Here is a 26,461-nt window from a genome sequence, read left to right as displayed (position 1 = left end):
GAAAAAATGAAGGCCAATTGAAATGTTGCTTAGAATTAGCCATTCTATAACATACTAAAAGTTAACTTAAAGGTATATTTTTTTTTTCTTTTATATTTTATAGAAGTTTGGTGAAAGACCTGATGTTCTAGCTGAAGTAGGGTTGTGTTAGCCCGTTAACAGTGTGGCCATGAAGTCTACGAAAAATAGCAGATTAGGAAATACTTTTATACACATTTCTCAGTGGTTTGAAGTAGGGATGCATCGAATCCAGGATTCGATTCGGCCAGGATTCAGCCTTTTTTTTTTAAGGAGGATTAGGAATGGACCAAATCCTGCCCGGCCAATCAGAATCCTAAGGGGCGGGAAGTAGATTCCTGCAGCGGGTAGGGTACCAACGGGTTACCCGCAAAAACCTGCGGTACCCTGCGGGTTGCGGGCAGAAGTTCCGGGTGCGGGTATAGACGCAGGTCTGTGGGTTTGCGGTTCTGGCCGCTGTCTTCTCAATAGCGATTTTTACTCCTTTTTTCTGATCACGCCTACTTCCGATGATGTCACTTCTGGCTTACAATGACAGCACTTCCTGTTTTACTCCTCCCCCCTGTTCATGCCTACTTCCGATGATGTCACTTCCGGTTTACAATGACAGCACTTCCTGTTTCTTTATGGTCAGCGGGTCCGGGTTGCGGATAAGGTACTTGCGGGTAGCGGGTCCAAGCGGGTAAGAATGCATGTTGCGAGTTTGGTACCGGTTCCAAAAAATGGACCCGCGCAGGACTCTAGCAGGGAGGGAAATCACCAAACTTAAGAAAAGGTTTCCCCTTCCCACCCCTAATTTCCATATGCAAATTAGGATTTCGGATTCGGTTCGGTATTTGACTGAATCTTTTGCGAAGTATTCGGGGGTTTGTCCGAATCCAAAATAGTCGATTCGGTGCATCCCTACTTTGAAGACACATTTGAATGGTTTTGATTAGGGGTGCACCAAATCCACTATATTGGATTCGGCTGAACCCCCGAATCCTTCACGAAAGATTTGGCCGTATACCGAACCGAATCCTAATTTGCATATGCAAATTATGGGTGGGAAGGGGAAAACATTTTATACTAGTTTTGTGACAAAAAGTCACACAATTTCCCTCCCTGCCCCTAATTTGCATATGCAAATTTGGTTTCAGTTCGGCCGGGCAGAAGGATTCAGCCGAATCTGAATCCTGCTGAAAAAGGCCGAATCCTGGATTCGGTGCATCCCTAGTTTTAATTACGGTAGTTACTTACATATTCACTTGGAAAAGATGCCTGTTTGTAGGGATGCATGGAATCCATGATTCTTGGAGACAATGCTTTATTTACCAGTAAGTCTTTCCAACTGACACGAGGTCACCTTTTCCGATTAGAAGAAAAGAGGTTCAGGCTAAATATTGGGAAGGGGTTTGTTACAGTGAGAGCTGTGAAGATGTGGAATTGTCTCCCTGAATCAGTGGTACAGGCTGATACATTAGATAGGTATAAGAAGGGGTTGGATGGTGTTTAGCAAGTGAGGGAATACAGGGATATGGGAGATAGCTCATAGTACAAGTTGATCCAGGGACTGGTCCCATTGCCATTTTGGAGTCAGGAAGGAATTTTTCCCCCTCTGAGGCAAATTGGAGATCCTCTGGATCAACTGGCAGTTAAGGTGGCCATACACGGGCAGATAAAGCTGCTGATATTGGTCGTTTGGACCGATTTGACAGCTTATCTGCCCGTGTATGGGGGCTTCCGATGGGTCTTCCCGATCGATATCTGGCCACGATATTGATCGGGAAGTTTGGATTTTTACCCGACCGACCAATCGGAGCCCCTTGGCGCATCGTAATTTGATCGTTTGGCCATACGGCCGAACGTTCAGATTACCCCTGTTATAGCCATGCCGTTAGTGGCATATCGGGGAAAGATCCGCTCGTTTGGCTATTATTATTATTGTTATTGCTATTTTTTATTACTCCCCTTTTTTATTCAGGCCTCCCTATTCATATTCCAGTCTCTTTTTCAAATGAATGCATGGTTGAATTTTGAACCTTAGCATCCAGATAATGGAAATTGCAAACTGCAGCGCTGCTGTATAATACGCTAAATAACTCTACAGATGATAAAAAATCAAAACCAATTGCTAATTGTCAAATTGTCTCAGAATATCACTCTCAATGTCATACTAAAAGTTAACTCAAAGGTGAACAAGCCCTTTTAAAGCTGTAATTCACAAAACTTTGTTTTTAAATACTGTAGTATGCCGAAAATAATAACTTAACTTTTACAAATGTTGGTGGCAAAGCATCAAGTCAGGGTTCAGGGGTTTGTAGCTGCTGAGAAATGTGGTGACTAATGTATTCAATATAACAATTTGGACTCTGCAACCAGACTTTTTAATTTTAATTCAATTAAAACACAAACTTTTGAGAAATATGCAGAAAGATTATTAAAAGGCAATTACTTTTGGAGTATTAAAGTATACTGTATATATTTTTTGATTGTGAACGACTCATTTATGTAAACAGATATAGTTGTTAAAGTAATCACTGCTCTGGTAATACCAATAAAGAGAGAAAAGTCTTTAACTGAAATGGCTCTTGCTAATCCTCAGCTAATGCATTTATGTGGTTTCACAGCATGAATAGCCAGGCCAGGAGGCGTTTTTTGGTCTCCCAGGGCAAGTTTAGTTCATTCCAGGTGACTGGAAGGCCAGAAAGAAATGGGAGAGAAAAACATTTGGTTCCATGGGGTTATAGTGTAGAGCAGGGATCCCCCAACCTTTAGAACCTGTGAGCAACATTGAGAAGTAAAAGTTGTTGTGGAGCAACACTAGCATGAAAAATGTTTCTGGGTGCCAAATAAGGGCTGTGATTAGGGTTGCCACCTTTTCTGGAAAAAAATACTGGCATTCCTATAAATTTCTTTTTTTTCCTATTAATAACATTGGGATCAACCATTATTTTTACCGACCAGGCCTGTAAAATACTTGCCAGGTGGCAACCCTAGCTTTAATTGGCCATTTAGTAGCCCCTATGTGGATTGTCAACCTACATTGAGGCTCTGTTTGGCAGGTTTTTATGCAGCCAAAATTTGTTTTCAAATTTGGAATTCAAAAATAAGCTCCTGCTTTGAGGCCACTGGGAGCAACATCCAAGGGGTTGGTGAGCAACATGTTACTCACGAGCTACTGGTCTGGAATCACTGGTTTAGAGCAATTCTTTTGCTCTTAAAAAAATAAATCTTGCTAGGATTTTTTGCCCTGCTGGTAGCTGTAGTTTACAGAGTACCATATTGTTGTATGATTGCAGAATTTTTATGTAGCAAAAGCAGCAGGGATGACTTTAAATTTCCATTGTGCATTCCACGCCAGCCCAGTCACAAAGGGAATATGAGGCTTTTTCACAAAAAACAAATGAATAATTGCAGTAATTATACAACATTACTTACTACTTAGTTCTGGGACATGTTGTGCTGTGTATTGTACTTTCTTGGACATTGTAATGTTTGACCAGTTAAGGGTAGGAAACTTAAGCCGTCCACTAAAAAGTGGCATAATAACATTGGCTGGCTGCTCTAGCTTTCATGTAAGTGATACAGTGTACAATAGGCAGATTTTGGCTTGGAAGATGTATACATTCATATGAAAAAGTTTGGGAACCCCGCTTATCCTGCACAATAATAAAAAAGATAACCGTGGTATGTCTTTCATTTCCCAGGAACATCTGAGTACTGAGGTGTTTTCTGAACAAAGATTTTTAATGAAGCAGTATTCAGTTGTATGAAATTAAGTCAAATCTGAAATGTGTAATTTTGCTAATTTGAATGCATGTAAATTGCTCAATACTGATTGCTGGCAACACCAAATTGGTTGGATTAACTGGTTAAGCCTTGAACTTCATAGGCAGGTGTGTCCAATCATGAGAAAAGGTATTTAAGGTGACCAATTGCAAGTTGTGCTTCTGTTTGACTCTCCTCTGAAGAGTGACAGCATGGGATCCTCAAAGCAACTCTCAAAAGATCTGAAAACAAAGATTGTTCTGTATCATGGTTTAGGGGAAGGCTACAAAAAGCTATCTCAGAGGTTTAAACTGTCGGTTTTAATTGTAAGGAATGTTATCAGGAAATTGAAGGCCACAGGCACAGTTGCTGTAAAACGCAGGTCTGACAGGCCAAGAAAAATACAGGAGCGACATATGCGGAGGATTGTGAGAATGTTACAGACAACCCAAAGATCATCTCCAAAGACCTGCAAGAACATCTTGCTACAGATGCAGGTGTATCTGTACATCGTTCTACAATTCAGAGCAATTTGCACAAAGAACATGAATATGGCAGGGGGATGAGAAAGAAGCCCTTTCTGCACTCACACAAAAGTCGCTTGTTGCATGTAAAAGCTCATTTAGACAGTCGTTTTGGAACAAAGTGTTTTGGACTGATGAGACAAAAGTTATTTGGTCATAACAAAAAGCGCTTTGCATGGCGAAGAACACGGCATTCCAAGAAAAACACCTGCTACCTACTGTCACATTTGGTTGAGGTTCCATCATGCTGTGGGGCTGTGTGACTAGTTCAGGGGCTGGGGCCCTTGTTAAAGTCGAGGGTCGGATGAATTCAACCCAATATCAAAAAATTGTTCTGGGAAATGTTCAAGCATCAGTCCCAAAGTTGAAGTTATGCTGCAGGGGCTGGATATTCCAACAAGTCAGTGACCCTAAACACACTTGCAAATCTACAAAGACATTTATGCAGAGGGACAAGTACAATATTCTGGAGTCCCCCGACTTGAATATCATGGAAAATCTATGGGATGATTTGAAGCAGACTGTCTGCTCGGCAGCCATCAAATTTAACTGAAAACTGAACTGGAGAGATTTTATATGGACCAATGGTTAAAAATAGCCACATCCAGAATCCAGACACTAATCAAAGGCTATAGGAGGCGACTAGAGGCTGTTACATTTGCAAAAGGCTCAACTAAGTATTGATGTAATATCTCTGTTGGGTGCTCAAATGTACGCACCTGTCTAATTTAGTTATGATGCATATTGCATATTTTCTGTTAATCCAATAAACTTTGTCACTGCTGAAATACTACTGTTTGCTTAAAGCATGTTATATATTAAAAGGAAGTTGCTACTTTGAAAGCTCAGCCAATGATAAACAAAACTCCAAAGAATTAAGATCCTACATTTTTTCATATGACTGTATATAGCTTGCTTTAGATGGTCTGTTGTAAAGGTTGCACTTTAAAGGGATTCTCCACCCAAAAACTATTTTTTGTATAGTGGCATAGAATGTACATACAGGTCCTTTCCTATTCATGTTCCAGACCTCTCCCTGATTGCTTGGGTGAGCTGAACCCTAGTGTATAAATACCCAATGACATTGCAGACTGAATAGTTGCTGTGAAAAATAGATCAATAATCCCAAACAACAATGACCATTTGCAGAGTGTCTCTGAATATTGCTGCCTGCATTATTCTTAAAGGAGAAGGAAAGGTTAAAACCAAGTAAGCCTTATCAGAAAGGTCCATCTAAATATACCAGTAAACCCCCAAAGTAATGTTGCTCTGAGTCCCCTGTCAAAAGAAATACTGCATTTCTTTCCTTCTATTGTGTACTCATGGGCTTCTGTATCAGACTTCCTGTTTTCAGCTTAAACCTCATTGCCCTGGGCAAGAGCATGCTCAGTTTGCTCCTCTTCCCCCACCCCTCCCTTCTCTACTGTAATCTGAGCCCAGAGCAGGGATAGACTCAGGCAGGAAGTGATGTCACACCACATTAATACTGCAGCTCCTATCCTAAACAAACAGAGAGTTTCTAGAGCTTTTTACTCAGGTATGGTAAAATATTCTACAGAATAAATATAGCATTCTAGCTTGCACTATTGCAGCTAATCTATTGGCAATAAAATGCCTCCGTAGCTTTTCTTCTCCTTTAAGGCTGGTTTTGTAAAATGCATCTCAATTTCTCTTTTAAATATCCCTAACTATAAAGGTTATGGATGAGCCAAAGATATGCCAAACATGGTGTGCGTTTATTCGCTTATTCTCATATCCATTCATTGATTGAGACCTCCTGTAACTCGCATAACATGTAACCCATACCTTATGCTATTTAATGATGCCTGTAATTCTCTTAATATCAAACCCATCTCCTTGTAAAAAAAAAAAAGGTTAATTGAAATGGTGGATGTTTTTAGGAGTCTGCAATGCGTGTTTTTACAACATTGTAATTGTTATAAACATGCATATAAATTGCAGTGGATGTTAAGAATTAGTTAATTATTTTTGTCATAGTATCGGGGGATATAAATAGTTTATTCGTGTATGTTGCTCAACCCAATATTTCTCCAACTATTTCAGCTGCTGACTCAATGGGGTATTCACAAAAGTGATGATATTGAATAAAAATGCCGGATTTCCCACGAAATTCACAAACCTCTATCTCCACTTTCTTGAATTTATCTTTTAAACAAACACTTTTCAGATTTTGTCTTTTGCAGAACATTTTAATGATTTTTTTTCTCTAAATTTGTCTTTAGCTCTTAGTAAACCTGTCAGGCAGCCATCAAATTAGAATTTTTGGGGTAGGGAATTTATTTTACCTAGGAAAATTATGCATAATTTTTTTTCAGAATAACCTGGACTTTCTAAATATGCCTATATGTTTGTGTAATTCCACTAATGTCACAAGACATAAGGGTCTAAATACAAAATTGCCATTTTATAATATAGTCATATAGGCATTTTTAATCAGAAATATGTTTTAGTATCTTAGGTCAAGTGTCTTAAGTGCTGCTAAAACACAAAAATTGGCTGGGAGGCTTTACTTTTCCTTTAGATAATATATTCACTCAAATTGCTAATATTGCCTCATTCTTTAAGATAAAACTAGTAAAATAACGCAAGTGGGAGTTTAAAACATATCAAATTGTAAAAAAAAAACAAAAAAAACTTTTTTTTTTGTTTAATCCGTGTTTTACTTGTTTTGTTAATGAGGCTTTTACACCTCTAGGGTTAGACAGAAACTTGTGCCCTGACTAAAATGCTGATCCCTATCAATATGATAATTCCCCAATGGGGAACCTACACGAGGTGTGAAGTGAAGATTGGATGAACCAAAGAGCAGTTTATTTTAGAATTGATCTGACCCATGGGGAAGAGTTAAGGTGGCCATAGACGCACAGATAATATCGTACAACACAAATTTTTGTATGATATTATGTGCGTGTATGGTGGGAAAAGAGCCGACCAATATTGTCAGAAGATGTGGATATCGGTTGGCTCGTTGATCAGGCTGGACCAAAAATTTTGATTGGGTGCCTTTGAAGACGCCCCAAAGATCGGGCATTGTTAGTGCTGAATGGTCAGATACAGGTAGAATTCTATTGTTTCTATATGTATATCTGACCATTCAGCTCTATACGTGTGTATTGAAACAAACGATCTTTCTTGGAAACATCTTTTCCAAGAAAGATCTTAATTGTTACGTCTAAGGCCACCTTTATACTGAGCTTTACTCCATTTTGAAAATGTTGTTTTTGCTCCATTCTTATGTCATTTGAAAGATAAATTCATAAAAGTGTCTGTAAACTGCCTTTCTTTTACTAAAAAAATTAGTAGCAGTTGAGTCGGAATTTAGGCGGATTTCTGTTTGTGAATATGGAGAAAGTATTTTACACCAGTTTATCACCACTTTTACTCCAAAAATGGCCTCTCTCCACTTTTGTGAATTCCCCCCAATCTGTCTGTGAGTTAAAGTAACTTGCATCTTTAAATATTAATAACTGTAAGGAAGTCTTAGTGCATAGGCCTCCCCTACAACATCACTTGCAGCTTTCCCATCTCACCTGTGCCTATGTAACAGGTCTCAAGAACAGGAGTGATGGCAGCTTGGCTTGACTTCCATCTTGGACATACACTTGGGTCCCGAGGAATTGGTCGGCTTCATACCTATTTATTGACTGTCTAAACAGAATGGGGCAAATTCACTAAGATTCGTAGTTGCGCCAGGGGCAACTTCGCCAGGCGTAGATTCGCCAGCACTCCACAAATTCACTAAAATCCGAAGTTGCGCACAGGGGTAGCGTAAGGTTGCGAAGTTGCGCTAGCGTTGATTCGCTAAGTGAAGCGAAGTTACGCTAGCGAAGGTTAATTTGCATACGGCGCCAAATTCAAATTTCAATGGAGGAATACGTAGAATCACTACAAATGCCTGGGAAACCTTCAAAACAGCAAATAAAATTTTTATTTTGCCCTACACATGAGCCCACTGTATAGTTAAGTTGCCATGAGTTAGGAAATGTAGGGGGGAAGGAGGGGAGCCCCAAAAAAAATTCTCGATCTTTTTCAGCCTATCACCCATAATACAGAAAACACGCCAGCGTTTTTTGGGACTTAGAAAAAATTTGAACTTTTTTGGAAGCAATCCCTATCTACTCTATTGCGCTTCGCCTGGTCTGAGGTGGCGAAGGAAGTCTAGCGTAAAAGGTAGCGTTCAGTAGCGTTAGTGAATTTGCGTAGTTACGTCCGTAGCGGAAATTTGCCAGTCGTAAGGGTGCGAAGTAACACTAGCGAATCTACGCCAGCGTTCGTTAGTGAATTTGCGAAGTAACGAAAATGCCCAACGCTAGCGAATTGACGCTAGCGTTAGGCGCTTCGGCGCTTGGTGAATTTGCCCCAATATGTTTGATTCCTAAGCATGCAATGTGACAGATCTCCGCTTTTCCACACTGCTCTGGCCCTCACCTCAAGCACCATGGTTGGTCTTCTTTAAGATAGGACTTCATGCTTTATTTGCAGAAGTCCTACTGGCTTCTATAAAACTGTTCTTCTAGGACTAGGCTTCCATCCATGTTTTTCCTCACTTAACAATTTTTTTTTCCTGCAAGAAAATTGAAAGATATGGGACAAATCCATTTCTTTCATTAAAAACCATTTGTGTGATACTGACACACACAAATATCGTTTCAAAATAGTAATCTACATTAAAATTCACTCATAGGTCATGTTGATCGTTTTTGGCTGATAGTTTTGCTTTTGGAAGTGTTACTTGAAATTCCTAAACCTGTTTTGCCAACCTGACTGTCCCTTCTTAACCTGGCAGTTAGATTTTCTAATGCTAAAGGACTCCTGCTGCACAAATATGGCAGCCCTCTTTCATAGGAACTTGGGTTTAAGAAAGTTTATGTAAAAGCATCTGGCAAATGCTTTTATGGCCCAATGATAAAAAGCCTTCAAAGACCATGTTATGATTATTTTCTGATAAGAAAATAAACCGCTTTGTACCTGCCTAACCTTATGCTGCTGTTCCTCCTATCATTGCTCAGATGGCTATCTTAATGTGAAATATTTTCTTTTCGAGAGTATGGATATTTATTGCTCTTTCCCCCACAGGTTTGCTCGAACATGGTCGAAATTGGGGAGCGATTGCAAAGATGGTGGGATCAAAAAGTGAATCCCAGTGTAAAAATTTCTACTTTAACTACAAAAGACGACACAATCTAGACAATTTGCTTCAGCAGCACAAACAGAAGGTGAGTAATGATATTGAGTATAGGTAATAGGTATACCTGAATGGAAAATATATATCAGAACATGCTTAATACGCAGGCCTACAGAGATACCAAAGTAAGGATAAAGTGATTTTCTCCTGGTAATTAGCTGATGATAGGATGGTTCTATCCAGTCAGTTAATAACCTAGACCAGTGATCCCCAACCAATGGCTCATAATCAACATGTTTCTCACCAACCCTTGGATGTTGCTCCCAGTGTCCTCAAAGCAGCTGCTTATTTCTAAATAATTCCTGGATTGGAGGCATGATTTGGTTTCATAAAAACAGTTGACTGCTAAACAGCCTCCTATAGATATCAGTTTACAAAGAGGCTACCAAATGGCGAATCACAGCCCTTGCTTGTTTCTCTGCAATTCTATTTATATTTGAATATGGCTCATGGGGGGAAAAAAAGACCTAGAACAATAAATGAATTTAGCACGCCATAAACTAGGCTTGCACCGAATCTACTATTTTGGATTCTGCTGAATCCCCGAATCCTTTGTGGAAGATTCGGCCGAATAACAAACCAAATCCTAATTTGCATATGCAAATTAGGGACAGGAAAGGAAAAATTTTAAAAAAATTGGTTAACTTGCTTGTTTTGTGATAAAAAGTCAAGTGAAAGCCCGCCATGCCCACAATTTGCAAATGCAAATTGGGATTCAGGTTCAGACAGGCATAAGGATTCGGCCGAATCCTGCTGAAAAAGACCGAATCCTGGATTCGGTGCATCCCTACAATAAACTAAATATTGAATTTTAAATATTTGATTACATTCACCAAATGTTTAAAGGGCATGTAAAGGCAAAAAAATAAAATCCAATTTTTACTTTCTTTAATGAAAAAGAAACCTATCTCCAATATACTTTAATTAAAAAATGTGTACCGTTTTTATAAGAAACCTGACTGTGTGCAGTGACATTCTCCCTTCATTTACTGCTGTGGATAGAAATTGTCAGACGGTCCCTAACTGCTCTGCAGGGAAACAATCATACTTATGAACAGCAGGGGGAGCCCCCGCCTTACTTCCCAGCCATGCAGAACTCAAGCAGCTTTGTTTATGACGATCCCTAAACAGCCCAGACCACACTGAGCATGTGCACAGTCTTGGTCTTGCAAAGATGTATAACAAAGTTACAAGATGGTGACCCCCTGTAGCCAACTTTGAAAGCATAAATTATTTGTTTGATTAGGCTTGTGGTGCAGTAAGTTTATGTTTAGTGTACAAAATACAGCATTTCTAGTCTTATTCTATTTTAGACTTTACATGCCCTTTAAAGCATCTCAACCCCTTAAACACATGTAGGCAAAACCTGGTTCATAATTGTATGAGTATTGTATACAATGCCACGTTACAGCACAATACTAGTCAAAGAAGAAACTCAAACCAGTACACACTGCTGCAGCTTTAACAAGATTGACATATCATTCCTGTTGTGGTGCATTTGTCGACTGAGATTGCTCCAGTGCAGTTGAATACTCTTGTGTGCTTAATTACAAATCCGCATACAAATCTTTTCTCCAACATTTGTTGTTCTGGTATTCTTAAAGTATAAGAATTCTGCCCAGTCCTCATGAACTCCAGCTTAGATGGAAATCTGCCCACTTTATGTTTAAAAATATTGACAAAGGCAGATGTTGTTAAGGTGGCTTATGGGCTTTTTGTCCACCAGTATTTGCCCCTGTTTTCTTACTGATGGTAGCGACGGGCAAAAAAAACCCGGTCCCATAAGCCTTAGAAACTGTGCAGCACAATAAGTCTGAGGTCCAATCAAAGGGGAGTTATTTATCAAAATCCGAATTTTTCTTATGTTATTTTAAAAAGTCCTTTCTGGATAACTGGTTTCCAGATAAATGATCCCATACCTGTATATTTACATGGCTCTGTTCTATTTTTTAAGTCATCCCGGAGGCCTCGAGAGGAACGCGATGTGTCTCAATGTGACAGTATTGCTTCTACTGTATCTGCACAGGAAGATGATGAAAATGAAGCCTCTAATGAGGAGGAAAACCCTGAAGACAGTGAAGGTAAATTCTGCTCTAAATTATTTTCCTGGTTTTGGTTTTATTAAAATTGCAGCACATTTTATTCCACTTAGTTGTCTTAAAATATAGTCCTATTCGTCTTCTGTTCAGAAATCATCTTGAATGAATTTGCCTAAAGGAAGCAAGCAATAAGCCTTTATGCAGAATTTGATTAGTGATTTTATTCACTACTAGTGACTTTAAAATGTTTATAGTATAGTACACAAAAGTTGCATCTAGTGAGACATCGCAACCGACAAGTATCATTTACTAGTCTGAAAATATAGATGTGCCTTTTAGGACTGGGATTCTATTCTTGATTCCTGCCAGGGTAATATCTGTAAGGAATTTGTATGTCATCCATGTATCTTATTTACCTATAATGCTGCTCTGCTCAGATGTCACGTCAATGTCTGGTAGGAACTCACTACAACTTTACAAATCACTTTAAAGCAGAAGGAAAGGTTAAAACTAAGTGAGCCTTATCAGAAAGTCCACCTAAATATACCAGTAAACCCTCAAAGTAATGCTGCTCTGAGTCCTCGGTCAAAAGAAACAGCACATTTCTTTCCTTCTATTGTGTACTCATGGGCTTCTGTATCAGACTTACTGTTTTCAGCTTAAACCTCCAGGGCTAGGGCATGCTCAGTTTGCTCCTCTCTCCCTCTCCCTGCTGTAATCTGAGCCCAGAGCTATGAGTGAGGAAGGAGAGACTCAGGCAGGAAGTGATGTCACACCAAGCTAATATGGCAGCTGCTATCCTAAACAAACAGAGAGAGCTTCTAGAGCTTTTTACTAAGGTAAAACATTCTACAGAATAAATATTGTGTTATAGCTTGCACTATTACAGCTAATCTATTGGCAATAAAATGCCTCTGTAGCTTTCCTTCTCCTTTAAACTAGAAACACGTCTTCTGCTTTGAGATTATTAAACTTTCTCTTACGTCTCCGGGGGACACAGGAGACCTATGGGGTAAAACTCCATCCTCCAGGAGGCAAAACACTTGAATGACAGCTGAAAGAGGCCATGCCTAGGCTACCCCAGCTTTACCCCTAGCACTTCTTCTTTCGCATTAGTTTAACAAGTGTCCTATCCACAGGAGGATGGACCTGCTGGTCTCTAGTGAGACCCAATGAGAAAGATTACTCTGGTCAGCTATTAGAGCTGACACCTGGAGCTATACTTGGGTCAGGGGTTCCCTGCACCCACACCAGTTAACCCCCCCTACGCAGGAAATATCTGTGAGCCTGGGGCCCTCCAGATCATAACCTGTTTCCTGAGGGGAATTAGGGACTCTGGCCGTGAACCGCGTCAAGTATGGCAGTAAGAAAAGTGCATATTTATGTGCCTACTGTATTGCTCTCTCCACTACTTTGGGCAGTGTCCATTCCCCCCAGCACTTCTCCTCCTCTCCAGTTACCGCGCTGTTAATGGATGCGCCGGTGTCTCGCATGCTCGCTAGCTGCTACTGTTACATTGTAAAGTCATTGGCAGGTACGGAGGGGCGAGGGAGAGGTGGCCGCCATTACAGGAACGCTTCTGGTGTGAGAGCGGCATGATAAGGCGGCAGCCATTTTGAGACACGGATGGTACATAGCAGACAAGGACACTCAGACAGAGAGCTTGAATGCAGTTGGAGAGAGCAATTCTTACAGACAGTGCCGGTGTCTAGCAAGGTTATATCCCGCAAGTGGTGACTATCACAGCACCAGTCAGCTATACCAGCTATATCCTTAGCATTGGTCCGGACACATGGCGGAAGGTAGGACAGGGGGGCCATTGACCCAGGGAGGAGGACGAGCTGCATTGGCAGCAGGGGGGACACAGGTCTGTTATTTTGCTTGTGTCAAATGTCAAGCTAAATTTTCTACTGGTCAGACAGTCGCTTTGCCGGTCTTGCACAGCCGTGGCATACATCAACCGTCAAGGGGGAACCAGAAGCAAGGGAGCCCTAAAGGAGGCCGAAACAATCATACAATGGGCAGAAAAGAACTCTGTTCAATTGTCAGCCATTCACATCCCAGGAGTAGCCAACGTGCAAGCGGATTTCCTCAGGAGGCATCAGATAGATCCGGGCGAATGGGAACTCCATCACGAGGTGTTTCAGAATTTAATTCTGCAATGGGGACAACCATAAATAGACTTAACGTCCTCAATAACCAATCGCAAAGTCAACCGGTTCTTTGCAAGGTGCAGAGATCCACTTGCAGAAGGGATCGACGCCATGACCCAAGTCTGGAGTTTCGATCTAGCATACGTGTTCCCACCAATACCAATGCTGCCCAGAGTACTCCAAAAGATCCGCCAGTCAGATCTAGTGTCAATCGTGATAGCTCCCTTCTGGCCACGAAGGACATGGTTTCACGACCTTCAAGATATGTCAGTAGAGGAGCCCATTCCTCTTCCTCGCAGGGCGGACTTGCTCTGGCAAGGGCCCATCTTCAATTTGGCAGCATGGCTATTGAGAAGTCCATTTGGAGAAAGAAGGGGTTCTCAGAGGATGTGATCCACACACTAGTTCAGGCCAGAAAAACAGTTTCTGCAAGGATATATCATAGAATCTGGAAACGTTACTACTCCTGGTGTCAACAGAATGATGTTTCAATGGAGAAGTTTTCGGTGGATGCTATTCTTTAATTCTTAAAAAAGGGCCTTGACATGGGTCTGTGGCTCAATTCTCTAAAAGTACAAATTTCAGCTCTCTCACTCCTATTCCAAAGGAAAATAGCATTTAATAGTGCAGTCAAGGACTTTCTTCAGGGGGTGGCACATGTGGCCCCACCACGGAGTCAACCACCGGCCACCTGGGATTTGAACTTAGTGTTAACATCTCTCTTAGATCCACCATTTGAGCCAATATCGTCAGTGGGTCTACAATGGCTTTCTTGGAAGGTGTTTTTTTTGGTGGCTATATTATCGGCAAGGAGAGTGTCGGAGTTAGGAGCACTGTTAGAGCACTTAAAGTCTACACCAAACGCACTCAGGAAATTAGGAGATCGGAATCATTAATTGTTGTTCCATCTGGCCAAAGGATTGGCCAACGGGCGTCCAAGGCAACCATATCGAGATGGATCAGAGAGGCCATTGGGAGAGCATATATTGCAAAGGGAAAGTCTCCACCCATTCAGTTAAAAGCACATTCTACAAGAGCCATGGGAGCATCCTGGGCCTGGCGGAATTCTGCCTCGGTGGAGCAGATCTGCAGAGAGGTGACTTGGTCGTCAATTCATACATTTACTAAGTTTTACCGCCTAGATACTTTTGCATCGGTGGAAGCGGCCTTTGGTCTTAAAGTACTACAAGCGGTGGTGCAGGCCTAAAAATGGTTTGCATTCACACACACTGTGTCCCTCCCTGTTGTTAGTGGGGCTGCTTTGGTAAGTCCCCATAGGTCTCCTGTGTCCCCAGGAGACGTAAGAGAAAATAGGATTTATGTACTTACCGTTAAATCCCTTTCTTTTAGTCGACAGGGGGACACAGGACTGCCCACCAGGTTCATGCATGTACATAGTTTACATTTCAATGACGTTCCTGTTCTGTTTTTTCCTTGTGTCCTGACTTTGGTTCCAACTGATGTGAAAGGGGAAATGCTAGGGGTAAAACTGGAGTAGCCTAGGCACGCTCTCTTTCAGCTGGCATTCAAGTGTCCTGCCTCCTGGAGGGTGGAGCTTTACCCCATAGTTCTCCTGTGTCCCCCTGTCGACTAAGAGAAACGGATTTAACGGTAAGTACATAAATCCTGTTATTTCAGGTTTTTGGTTTTCTGGTGTTTATGTGCGTAATAATAATAATTGTTTTCTTCAGGTGCAGAAAACAGTTCAGACACTGAAAGTGCCCCATCTCCTTCCCCTGCTGAAGCAGCCAGATTAGGCGATGACTCTGTTGATAGAACCACTTCTTCGGTATCCATGGAAGCTCCTCCAGAACAAGATGCTGCTAGCAAACCTGCTTCAGATTCATCTCCCTCTCCTATAGTAGAAAATACAAAGCCCCCAGAGACTCAATATGCAGAGCTTAAAGTGAAGGAAGAAATAAGCACAGAGAATGAGCAGACAATGGAGGTGGAAGAGAGAAGTCAGAGTGCAGAACTAAAATCAGCACTTAATCTCCAAGTACAGACTAAAGCAGAACCATATGAGACAGAAGCAAAACCAACTGAGAGTACTACACAAGTGAAAACAGAGGTTGACTCCAAAGAGGATGACTCCATGGAAAGGTTAATGGATAGAGCAGAGGCGGCTGATATGGGATATGCACCACCCCAAAACATTAGTCAGGCCAGGCAAGAGTCACAGTCAGACAATGACTCCAGCGCTACCTGCAGTGCTGATGAGGAGGTTGATGGAGAACCTGACAGGCCAAGGTGAGATTAAAGGGGAAGTGTGTGTTCTATATTTATCCCACAGTGCACAGGAAATATGTTTATATGTTGACCTCTGGTGGCCAAATTTTGTAATTTTAAATGTTACATATATTTATATTTTGAAATATTTTTACGTTTTGCAAAGTCATTTTTGGTCAATGCAGTGTTTTTTGGCCATGGAGTAACTTTTATTTATTTCACAATAACATTTATATTTTTGAGTGGCTACATAATGGCTTTTGTTACAGTAGATATAATTCTTGAAAATATCAGTGTTCCTTTATGTGTACATTTATTTGCACTGTACTTTGTGCCTTTTTCAGTAAATGTTTCTTTTTTTCTTTTTTTTTTTAAAGGATGTATTCTTTCGGTTCAAAGCCTTCCCTGCTGAATCAGGCGGGAACTTTTTTAAAACAAGGACCAATGGATTTACAACAGTTACAGCACCGAGCTGCTGTAATACCTCCAATGGTAAATACTTGTCTACCACTAAATGCTGCCTCGGCGTACATAAGAAACCATGTATCCTTTATCACGTTGCCTACTGGAACCCCTCCGCCATTTTTGCTTTAAAGCATCTTTGCTTTAAATGGGTCGTTCACTTACCAAACACTTTTTTCAGATCAGTTGTTTTCAGATTGTTCACCAGAAACAAAGACTTTTTTTTCAATTGCTTTCCATTTTTTATTCTGTGGAATATTAGCAACTATTGTATCCATTCTAACAATTGCTTTTAATGAAACTCCGGGATTCTGCTTAGCTGGGACAAAGATAAGAAATGTATCAACTAAGTGTATTAATTTAGAACAGTAAGTGTCGGCGACCCCACTCCAAGACCTGCTTTAGAAAGACATAAGAAGGTGAAAAATGAAACTTTCAGTTTAAATATTAGCAAAACATCTGCAAATAGAAAGTTATTGGAAAAAAAGTATTTCTTTCTAGTGAACTGTCTAAAAACATTATGCGCATGCCCCAACATGGCCGCTCTTACCAGGAGCAACTTTTCAGTGAAAAAAAAAAAACTGTTACTGTTACCCCCAACCAGAGTGCGGGCTCTATTAACCCACGCCTTTTATTGGGGATAACATTTTTGCCCAACAGGTGCCCTTTAAGTCAAAAACCTCAACTACAAATTTTACGGTTTTGTCAAAGAGAAACAGAAAGGCAGACGTTCCGTTATGATTGTTGTATGCCAGCGAGTTTTCATATTAAAGGAACAGTAACATCAAAATATGAAAGTGTTTTAAAGTAATGAATATATAATATACTGTTGTGCTGCACTGGTAAAACTGATGTTTGCTTCAGAAACACTACTATCGTTAATATAATTAAGCTGCTGTATAGCCTTGGGGCAGCCATTCAAGCACAGTATACACGGTAGATAACAGATAAGTACTACTATAGTTTATATAAACAAGCTGCTGTGTAGCCATGGGGGCAGCCATTCAAGCACAGGATACACAGTAGATAACAGATAAGTACTACTATAGTTTATATACACAAGCTGCTGTATAGCCTTGGGGCAGCCATTCAAGCACAGTATACACGGTAGATAACAGATAAGTACTACTATAGTTTATATAAACAAGCTGCTGTGTAGCCATGGGGGCAGCCATTCAAGCACAGGATACACAGTAGATAACAGATAAGTACTACTATAGTTTATATACACAAGCTGCTGTATAGCCTTGGGGCAGCCATTCAAGCACAGTATACACGGTAGATAACAGATAAGTACTACTATAGTTTATATAAACAAGCTGCTGTGTAGCCATGGGGGCAGCCATTCAAGCACAGGATACACAGTAGATAACAGATAAGTACTACTATAGTTTATATAAACAAGCTGCTGTGTAGCCATGGGGGCAGCCATTCAAGCACAGGATACACAGTAGATAACAGATAAGTACTACTATAGTTTATATTAAACAAGCTGCTGTGTAGCCATGGGGGCAGCCATTCAAGCACAGGATACACAGTAGATAACAGATAAGTACTACTATAGTTTATATAAACAAGCTGCTGTGTAGCCATGGGGGCAGCCATTCAAGCACAGGATACACAGTAGATAACAGATAAGTACTACTATAGTTTATATAAACAAGCTGCTGTGTAGCCATGGGGGCAGCCATTCAAGCACAGGATACACAGTAGATAACAGATAAGTACTACTATAGTTTATATAAACAAGCTGCTGTGTAGCCATGGGGGCAGCCATTCAAGCACAGGATACACAGTAGATAACAGATAAGTACTACTATAGTTTATATAAATAAGCTGCTGTGTAGCCATGGGGGCAGCCATTCAAGCACAGGATACACAGTAGATAACAGATAAGTACTACTATAGTTTATATTAAACAAGCTGCTGTGTAGCCATGGGGGCAGCCATTCAAGCACAGGATACAACAGTAGATAACAGATAAGTACTACTATAGTTTATATAAATAAGCTGCTGGTGTAGCCATGGGGGCAGCCATTCAAGCACAGGGATACACAGTAGATAACAGATAAGTACTACTATAGTTTATATTAACAAGCTGCTGTGGTAGCCCATGGGGGCAGCCATTCAAGCACAGGATACACAGTAGATAACAGATAAGTACTACTATAGTTTATATAAACAAGCTGCTGTGTAAGCCATGGGGGGCAGCCATTTCAAGCACAGGATACACAGTAGATAACAGATAAGTCACTACTATAGTTTATATACACAAGCTGCTGTATAGCCTTGGGCGCAGCCCATTCAAGCACAGTATACACGGTAGATAACAGATAAGTACCACTATAGTTTATATAAACAAGCTGCTGTGTAGCCATGGGGGCAGCCATTCAAGACAGCGATACACAGTAATAACAGATAAGTACAACTTATAGTTTATATAAACAAGCTGCTGTGTAGCCATGGGGGCAGCATTCAAGCACAGGATACACAGTAGATAACAGATAAGTACTACTATAGTTTATATAAATAAGCTGCTGTGTAGCCTGGGGGCAGGAGAAAAGACTCAGGTTACACAGCAGATAGCAGATAAGCTATGTAGAACATAATGGTGTTATCTGTTATCCACTATTTAACCTGTGCCATATAGCCTTTTTTTTAATTTTCACCATTGCTACACTGCAGCTTGTTTATATGAACTATAGTAGTGTTTCTGAAAGTGTTTCATTACTTAACACATCAATTTTTTGGTGTTACTGTTCCTTTAAACACTGACCCATTCTTTGCAATTTTCTGAATGCAAAACTTGTATTTATATATGCACTACTCATTTAAATACCAGATATTGATTATTAATGACTACTTTCTTAGACATCCTGTAGTCCTTGCAATTTAACTACGGGAACAGCTATAGCAGCGAGCAACTTTTCTATGTACCAGAGACATCTCTATGAAAATAGTCTCCTAGAAGAGCAAAGACAGAGACAAGAACAGCTGACTTTGGAAAACAGAATGTCAGCCAGCCCAGGAAACATGTCTAAGAGCCCAAATATGGATTGGGAAGGTAATTTATTCAGTTCAGTTATCAGTTGCTGTTCACAATATATGAAAACATCCAAGTCCTTTGCTTTGACTTGAGCCAAGAATTCCTTTTCAATGTGAAATTGTAATGCGAATACAAAGCTTTTAACATTTTTATACCTTGGTTAATTCCCTAGTATAGTAGAACATGCCTGGCATCTATTATCTGCAAAGCTGAAGACCCGCAGGCAGTGATTCATAAACTTCTTTGTGGGTTTATCATCATTCAGAAATGTAACTAGTACCAACTAATAGTATTTTGCTGGAATAAAATGTGAACTTGAGAATCACTTGTTGGTGTAATTTATTGTGGTTTCAATTAACAAATAAATTCATTTTGTGAAAACCAAAACGCAATGTCATTATCCAAAATATTGTGAAATAGAAAATTAGACAAACTCAATTAATTCATGTTAGAGTGCTGGTAGTACTTAAATGTTGATTGATATGCAGTTAACACTCCACTAATCAATAGATTACCCAATTAACACGTAACATTTAATAGCTCCTTAAAAAATTCATAGAGGGGGGGAAAAAAGCCTTCACGGGCAAGACGCATGTTGGGAGTTTAGCTCCATCTATAGTTCACAGCAATAGCGAATGGCTCGGTGGGGGGGATAGAATCTCAGCGGGAGGCAGAATGGTGGGAAAATCCTTTCTTTTTTGAAAAAATATTGGCATGCGACTAGGGATGCACCAACTAAACTATTTTAGATTCGGCCGAATCCTTTACGAGAGATTTGGCCGAATACCGAACCGAATGTGAATCCGCATATGCATATGCAAATTAGGGGTGGGAAGGGGAAAAAAATGTTTTACTTCCTTGTTTTGTGACAAAAAGTAATGCAACTTCCCTCCTCACCCCTAGTTTGCATATGCAAATTAGGATTCGGTTTGGCCGGGCAGAAGGATTCAGCCGAATACTGTTTAAAAAAGCAGAATTCGTATTCGGTGCATCTGACCATTCACCTCCTTACTGCACTCAGACTTTTTGCTTGGGCAATTGCTCCTTTCCAATGCAAGGTGTTGCGATATACAAGTGCTAGGGAATAGGCCATTTATCATTAGATGATAGTTGACTTTTGTTGGCACACATATTGGACCAATGTCTGGAGTGATGTTTATTTAAGGATTGATACTTATTTATTGGTCTATCCTCCATTCCTATTTACAATAATAACCACCGCAATTACTGCACTGCATCTACTCTCTCGTGATCCCCATGTCATACTATATATATATATATATATATATATATATATATATATATATATATATATATATATATATATATATATATATATATATATATATATATATATATAATGAATTTGAGGGCATTTAGGTCGAAGTAGGATCTAGGTGGGACCAGAATAAAGAATCACCGATTATGCTGTAATCCCTTAAATTCTATGCACATCTAATTGTTTTTAAATGCTTTTAACTTGTAAATTTTGCCTCTATGTATTTTTTAAGGAGCAATTAAATGTTACATTTTAATCGGGTAATCTATTGATTAGTGGAGCGTTAACTGCGTGTCAGACAATCAACATTTAAGCACTCTTAACATGAATTAATTAATTGAGTTTGTCAAATTTTAATATTTCAGAATATTTTGAATAATGACATTGAATTGTAGTTTTCACAAAATGAATTTATTTGTTAATTGAAACCACAATGAATTAATTACACCAACAAGTGATTCTCAAGCTCACACTTTATTGCAGCAAAAATTCACACTCATTTTTGTTTTAGATTGTGCAACGCTATTAACTCTCTTTAGCAATTCTGTCCTCTTTGGTACTAGTTGAATTTCTTATATATAAGAGCTGTCAGATCATCTATAGCGGCCCTTTTTGGACTCTGAACCATAGGTGGCAATTTGTTTGAAGGTGCGGAAGACAAATATTTCCACAAAATGTTATCGTCATTCAGCTTATTAAAATAGGAAGAATAGATCATTGTACCAAGTACTGTGCCTTGTCTGGAGATGCACCATGCACTGGCTAAAGCGCTGCATTTGCAGGTGAAATTATCAAACCTGCCTGACCAACTAACCAATTGATATTCATGGTATATAGATATCGGTCATGATCATCCGGCCAGCATTCATGTGCCGAAAATAGTAAGAAGCTTTGTTTGGTATGATTTTTATCATGCTTGTACGGTCAGCTTTAGAGCAAAGATCATTTTTGTTTTCTAATTAAATGTTCTGTGACTTTCTTTGACAGGAAAATCAGTCTATATGCCTTACACTGAAGTCAAGCATCCTTTTGAGCATGAAGCACAAATGCAAAATGTTGCTCGGTCTGTTTCACCATACCGGCTCTCTCCTAGAGATGTCGGCAGAGCTTCTCCACAAGTAGATATGAATCCGTCTCGTTACTGTGTCCCTCCAGGTATTTATATTTACATTCATGTGAGATTTTACATCACTTTATTTAATTTCAGCAGAATTGTGCTTACTAGAGACATACTTGCAAGTGGTCCCAGTTTTTGCAGGACTGTGATGCATTTCATACAGAAAGGGGCTCAGTGGTAAAGTGAACGGTGGTTAGGGGGAGTGTCCAGCGTTATTTGGCATGCTCAGGGTGGAGCATGGGTGTTGTCCCTTGTTTGATGATTCAGCTGTTAGGAGGTATGGAGAAAGAGTACCTATGCTAGCACAGACCTCAGTTAATAGTGCTGCTCCAGCAGAATTCTGCACTGAAATCCATTTCTTAAAAGAGAAAACAGATTTTTTTTTTTAATTTCATTTTGAAATCTGACATGGGGCTAGACATATTGTCAGTTACCCAGGTGCCCCCAGTCACGTGACATGTGCTCTGATAAACTTCAATCACTCTCTACTGCTGTACTGCAAGTTGGAGTGATATCGCACCCTCTCTCCCCCCAGCAGCCTAACAGATCAATGGGAAGGTAACCAGATAACAGCTCCCTAACACAAGATAACAGCTGCCTGGTAGATCTAAGAACAGCACTCAATAGTAAAATCCAGGTCCCACATTCAGTTACATTGAGTAGGAGAAACAACAGCCTGCCAGAAAGCAGTTCCATCCTTAAGTGCGGAGTCTTTTTGTGAAAGACAAGAGATATGGGAAGCACTACTTACACTGTTCAGGTGTTGGAAAGGCAAGCACTTCACCACTTCTTGCTGTGCTTTTTGTGAAAGCACATGGCCAGACAAAATGAGATGGCTGCTTATACACCAATATTATAAATAAAATTGTTAATAAAAAAATAACTTGTTGGTTCCGGAATTACATTTTAAATTGTAGAGTGAATTATTTGCAAACTGTGTAATGTAGAAATATAAACTACACCATAAAAATCATGACCGAATCCCTTTAAGACATGCCCTACAATGCTTTTTGCGGTGGGATTATAAAGTTATAGGAGCTCTCTGGAAAGCTATGCCTTGACGAAGGGGCCAGCCCCTGAAACGTTGTGAATCTTTGTTTGACATAACACGTAGGGGAATCACCCATTTGCAAAGCTATTGTGTGCCAGTACTTTAATTGAAGGATCCTATACTCGTGGGGAGAGCTGTATCCCCCCCAAGGACTGAGCACCTAGCAACAGTTACGTGGGAAGGCCAAGGTGTGCAATTTTGGAATTGCCTTGGCAAGGCTAAAACTACAGGTAGAGCCATATACAAATGAAAAATACCAATGAACGTTCAGCTATTCTGATTTCTATTTGGCAAACCTTGGAATATTTAAAATGAAGTTCTATTTAGCAGATAATTGTTCTTGTACACTGTTTAATATGAAGAAAATCAATAAGGCTTGTTTTGAAAATATGTATCTTTAATCATATATAACTGAGCTGTCTTACTAACCAATTGTAAATCCGTAATGGCTGGTTTGAGCACTAAAGTGACCTAATAGCTTTCATCTCTGTTTTAGTATTACAGCCTGCTCCACATCAAGTCATTACCTCCTTATCAGATAGTGCAAGACTGCCAGTGACTCGCCCAACCCGTCCTCCCCCACCTCTGATCCCGTCCTCCAAAACTTCAGCAACTTCTTCTGATAAGCCATCTTTCATTACAGGAGGCTCAATATCACAGGTATGAACCCATTATCCTATAGTTATTATTAAATTGAGTAAAGTGCTAACATATACACATCAACAGTGGCAACCTTAAAAAAAAAAAAAGTTTGTTCCAGTTGTAATAACCCATAAAAACCAATTAGCGGGTAGCATTTGTTGGTCTTCTGTTGTAAAGCAAGCATCTGATTGTCTGTCTGAGCTATATCACAAACTTTGTACATGGTATTACAGGTATGGGATCTGTTATCCGGAAACCCGTTATCCACAATGTACTGAATTACAGAAAGGTTGTCTCCCATAGACTCCATTTTAGCTAATAATCCAAATTTTTAAAAATGATTTATATATATAATATATATATATATATATATATATATATATATATATATATATATATATATATATATATATATATATATATATATATATATATATATATATATATACTGTCGGTTCAGTGGACGCACTCCTTCCGGATTTGTTTCAATCGATGTTGGTGCGTTGGTCAAAGTGTAATACAATTCAGTAAGCAGGACCCGCACTCGTTCAAATTCAGTGAAATAAAAGTGTCTTTATTCACAGGTTCATTTTCCAACGTTTCGGTCCTCACTGGGACCTTTTTCAACCCCATTTGGGGTTTACCTTGACGTGGTATGGTGGCTTATCAATTTTATGATCATAACTTTGTAACAAAATAACCCCTATTTTGGGTACATATGCAATAGCATTTATTATACTTATACTATATATATATATATATATATATATATACTTTAAAGCCTTTAGAGTGCTCCCACAACCCTCCTGTTTTGATATCATATATATAGATATATGGATATATGGATATATAGATATATATATATATATATATATATATATATATATATATATATATATATATATATATATATATATATGTGTGTACAAATTGCAGAATGAAGTCTAAAATGAATTTGTTCTTAAATTATTAAATATTTCATTTTGTTCGTTTGTGGTTGACACAACTTGACTTGTTATTTTTAGGGAACACCTGGCACTTACTTAGCGTCACTCAGCCAGCCTTACAGCCAGGAAACATTGAAGCCCTCTGTGGGTTCCATCTCCCTTGGCCTACCAAGGCAACATGAATCTACAAAAATTGGTAAGTTTCATACTAGACGTGGGACTTTATAGGTATCTATGAAGCATAGTAACGTAGTAAGTTAGGTGGAAAAAAGATACACATCCATCATGTTCAACCTTTTAACCTGCCTATATGCCGTTTGATCCAGATCCCCATCTGAAGCCTCTCCAATTTGCCTCAGAGGGGAAAAAATTCCTTCCTGACTCCAAGATGCAATGGGACCAGTCCCTGGATCAACTTGTACTATGAGCTATCTCCCATATCCCTGTATTCCCTCACTTGCTAAACACCATCCAACCCCTTCTTATACCTATCTAATGTATCAGCCTGTACCACTGATTCAGGGAGACAATTCCACATCTTCACAGCTCTCACTGTAAAAAATCCCTTCCTAATATTTAGGCAGAACCTCTTTTTTTCTTCTAATCGCAATGGTTGACCTTGTGTCAGCTGGAAAGACCTACTGGTAAATAAACAATTAGAGAGATTATTCTATTTTTATTCACATTTATTCATAGTTATCATATCCAGTGTGAACATCCCCAATTTGGCCAGTCTTTCCTCATAGCTAAGATTTTCCCTTTACCAGCTTAGTTGCCCTTCTCTGTCCCCTCTCTAATACAATAATGTCCTGTTTGAGAGATGGAGACCAAAACTGTACGGCAAATTCTAGTTGGGCCTTACCAGTGCTCTATACTATGGAAGAATGACCCCCTCCTCCCGTGAATCTCTGCCCCATTTAATACAACTCAAGACCTTATTTGCCCTTGATGCTGTTGACTGGCATTGCTTGCTACAGACAAGTTTATCATCTACAAGGACTCCAAGGTCCTTTTCCATAATGGATTTGCCTAGTGCAGTCCCATTAAGGGTATAAGTGGATATTTTTACATCCCAAGTGAATGACTCTACATTTATCAACATTGAATCTCATTTGCCACTTAGCTGCCCAGATTGCCAGTTTGTTAAGATCCTGTTGCAAGTGCCACATCCTGGATGGAATTAATTGGGCTGGATAGTTTTGTGTCATCTGCAAACACTGATACATTACTTATAGCACCCTCCCCTAAGTCATTAATGAACAAGTTAAATAAAAGTGGACCCAATACCATATCTTGAGAGACCTCACTTAACCTTACTCCAAGCCGAGAATGTTCCCTTAACAACCAGACTCTGTACCTGATCCTGTAGCCAGTTTCCTATCCATGTGCAAACGACTTCATTAAGCAAATAGACATTCTTCCCATGTATCATCTGAATTGGCCTTAAAGAAGAACTAAACCTCAAAAATGAATGTATCTAAAAGTGCCATCTTTTATATACTGAATTTATTGCACAAGGCTAAAGTTTGAGCTTGTCAATAGCAGCAATGATCCAGGACTTCAAACTTGTCACAGGGGGTCACCATCTTGGAAAGTGTCTGTGACACTCACATTGGCTGTGATTGGCTCTGATTGGCTGTTGAGAAGCTAAGCTTAGGGCTCGTCACTAATTATCCAGCAGAAAATGAGCTTCCCTGGCTGTAATATAAGCTGATGCTACAGGTTTGCTGATTATTAAATTCTGATGCTAATTGCACTGGTTTCTGTGCTGCCATGTAGTAATTATGTGTATTAATTACTAATCAGCCTTATATTGTGACATTTCTATTCTATGTGTACTGTATATTGTGAGTGGGTCCCTAAGCTCAGTAAGTGACAGCAGCACAGAGCATGTGCAGTGAATCAGCAGAAAAGAAGATGGGGAGCTACTGGGGCATCTTTGGAGACACAGATCTTTACTGCTAAAGGGCTGTGGTTGCCTTAGGCTGGTACAGAAGC

At 39.7% G+C, this 26,461-nt stretch overlaps 1 protein-coding gene across 11 annotated transcripts in view; it reads left to right on the top strand.

Annotated features, from left to right (window-relative positions):
- ncor1.S (nuclear receptor corepressor 1 S homeolog) overlaps positions 1–26,461 on the top strand; it is a 120,466-nt gene that overhangs the window by 49,591 nt on the left and 44,414 nt on the right. For all 11 annotated transcript variants that reach the window (NM_001088756.3, XM_041583024.1, XM_041583022.1 and 8 more), the window contains 8 exon segments: positions 9,390–9,529; positions 11,453–11,579; positions 15,382–15,940; positions 16,297–16,411; positions 19,253–19,445; positions 21,694–21,861; positions 23,371–23,534; positions 24,542–24,659. In NM_001088756.3, the coding sequence (NP_001082225.1) occupies positions 9,390–9,529; positions 11,453–11,579; positions 15,382–15,940; positions 16,297–16,411; positions 19,253–19,445; positions 21,694–21,861; positions 23,371–23,534; positions 24,542–24,659 (1,584 nt within the window).

This window comes from Xenopus laevis, chromosome 2S (assembly GCF_017654675.1).
Source record: "Xenopus laevis strain J_2021 chromosome 2S, Xenopus_laevis_v10.1, whole genome shotgun sequence".
Lineage (NCBI taxonomy): Eukaryota > Metazoa > Chordata > Amphibia > Anura > Pipidae > Xenopus > Xenopus laevis.
Note: the sequence above shows the minus strand (reverse complement) of the source record. Positions and strands in the feature narration are given on the sequence as shown.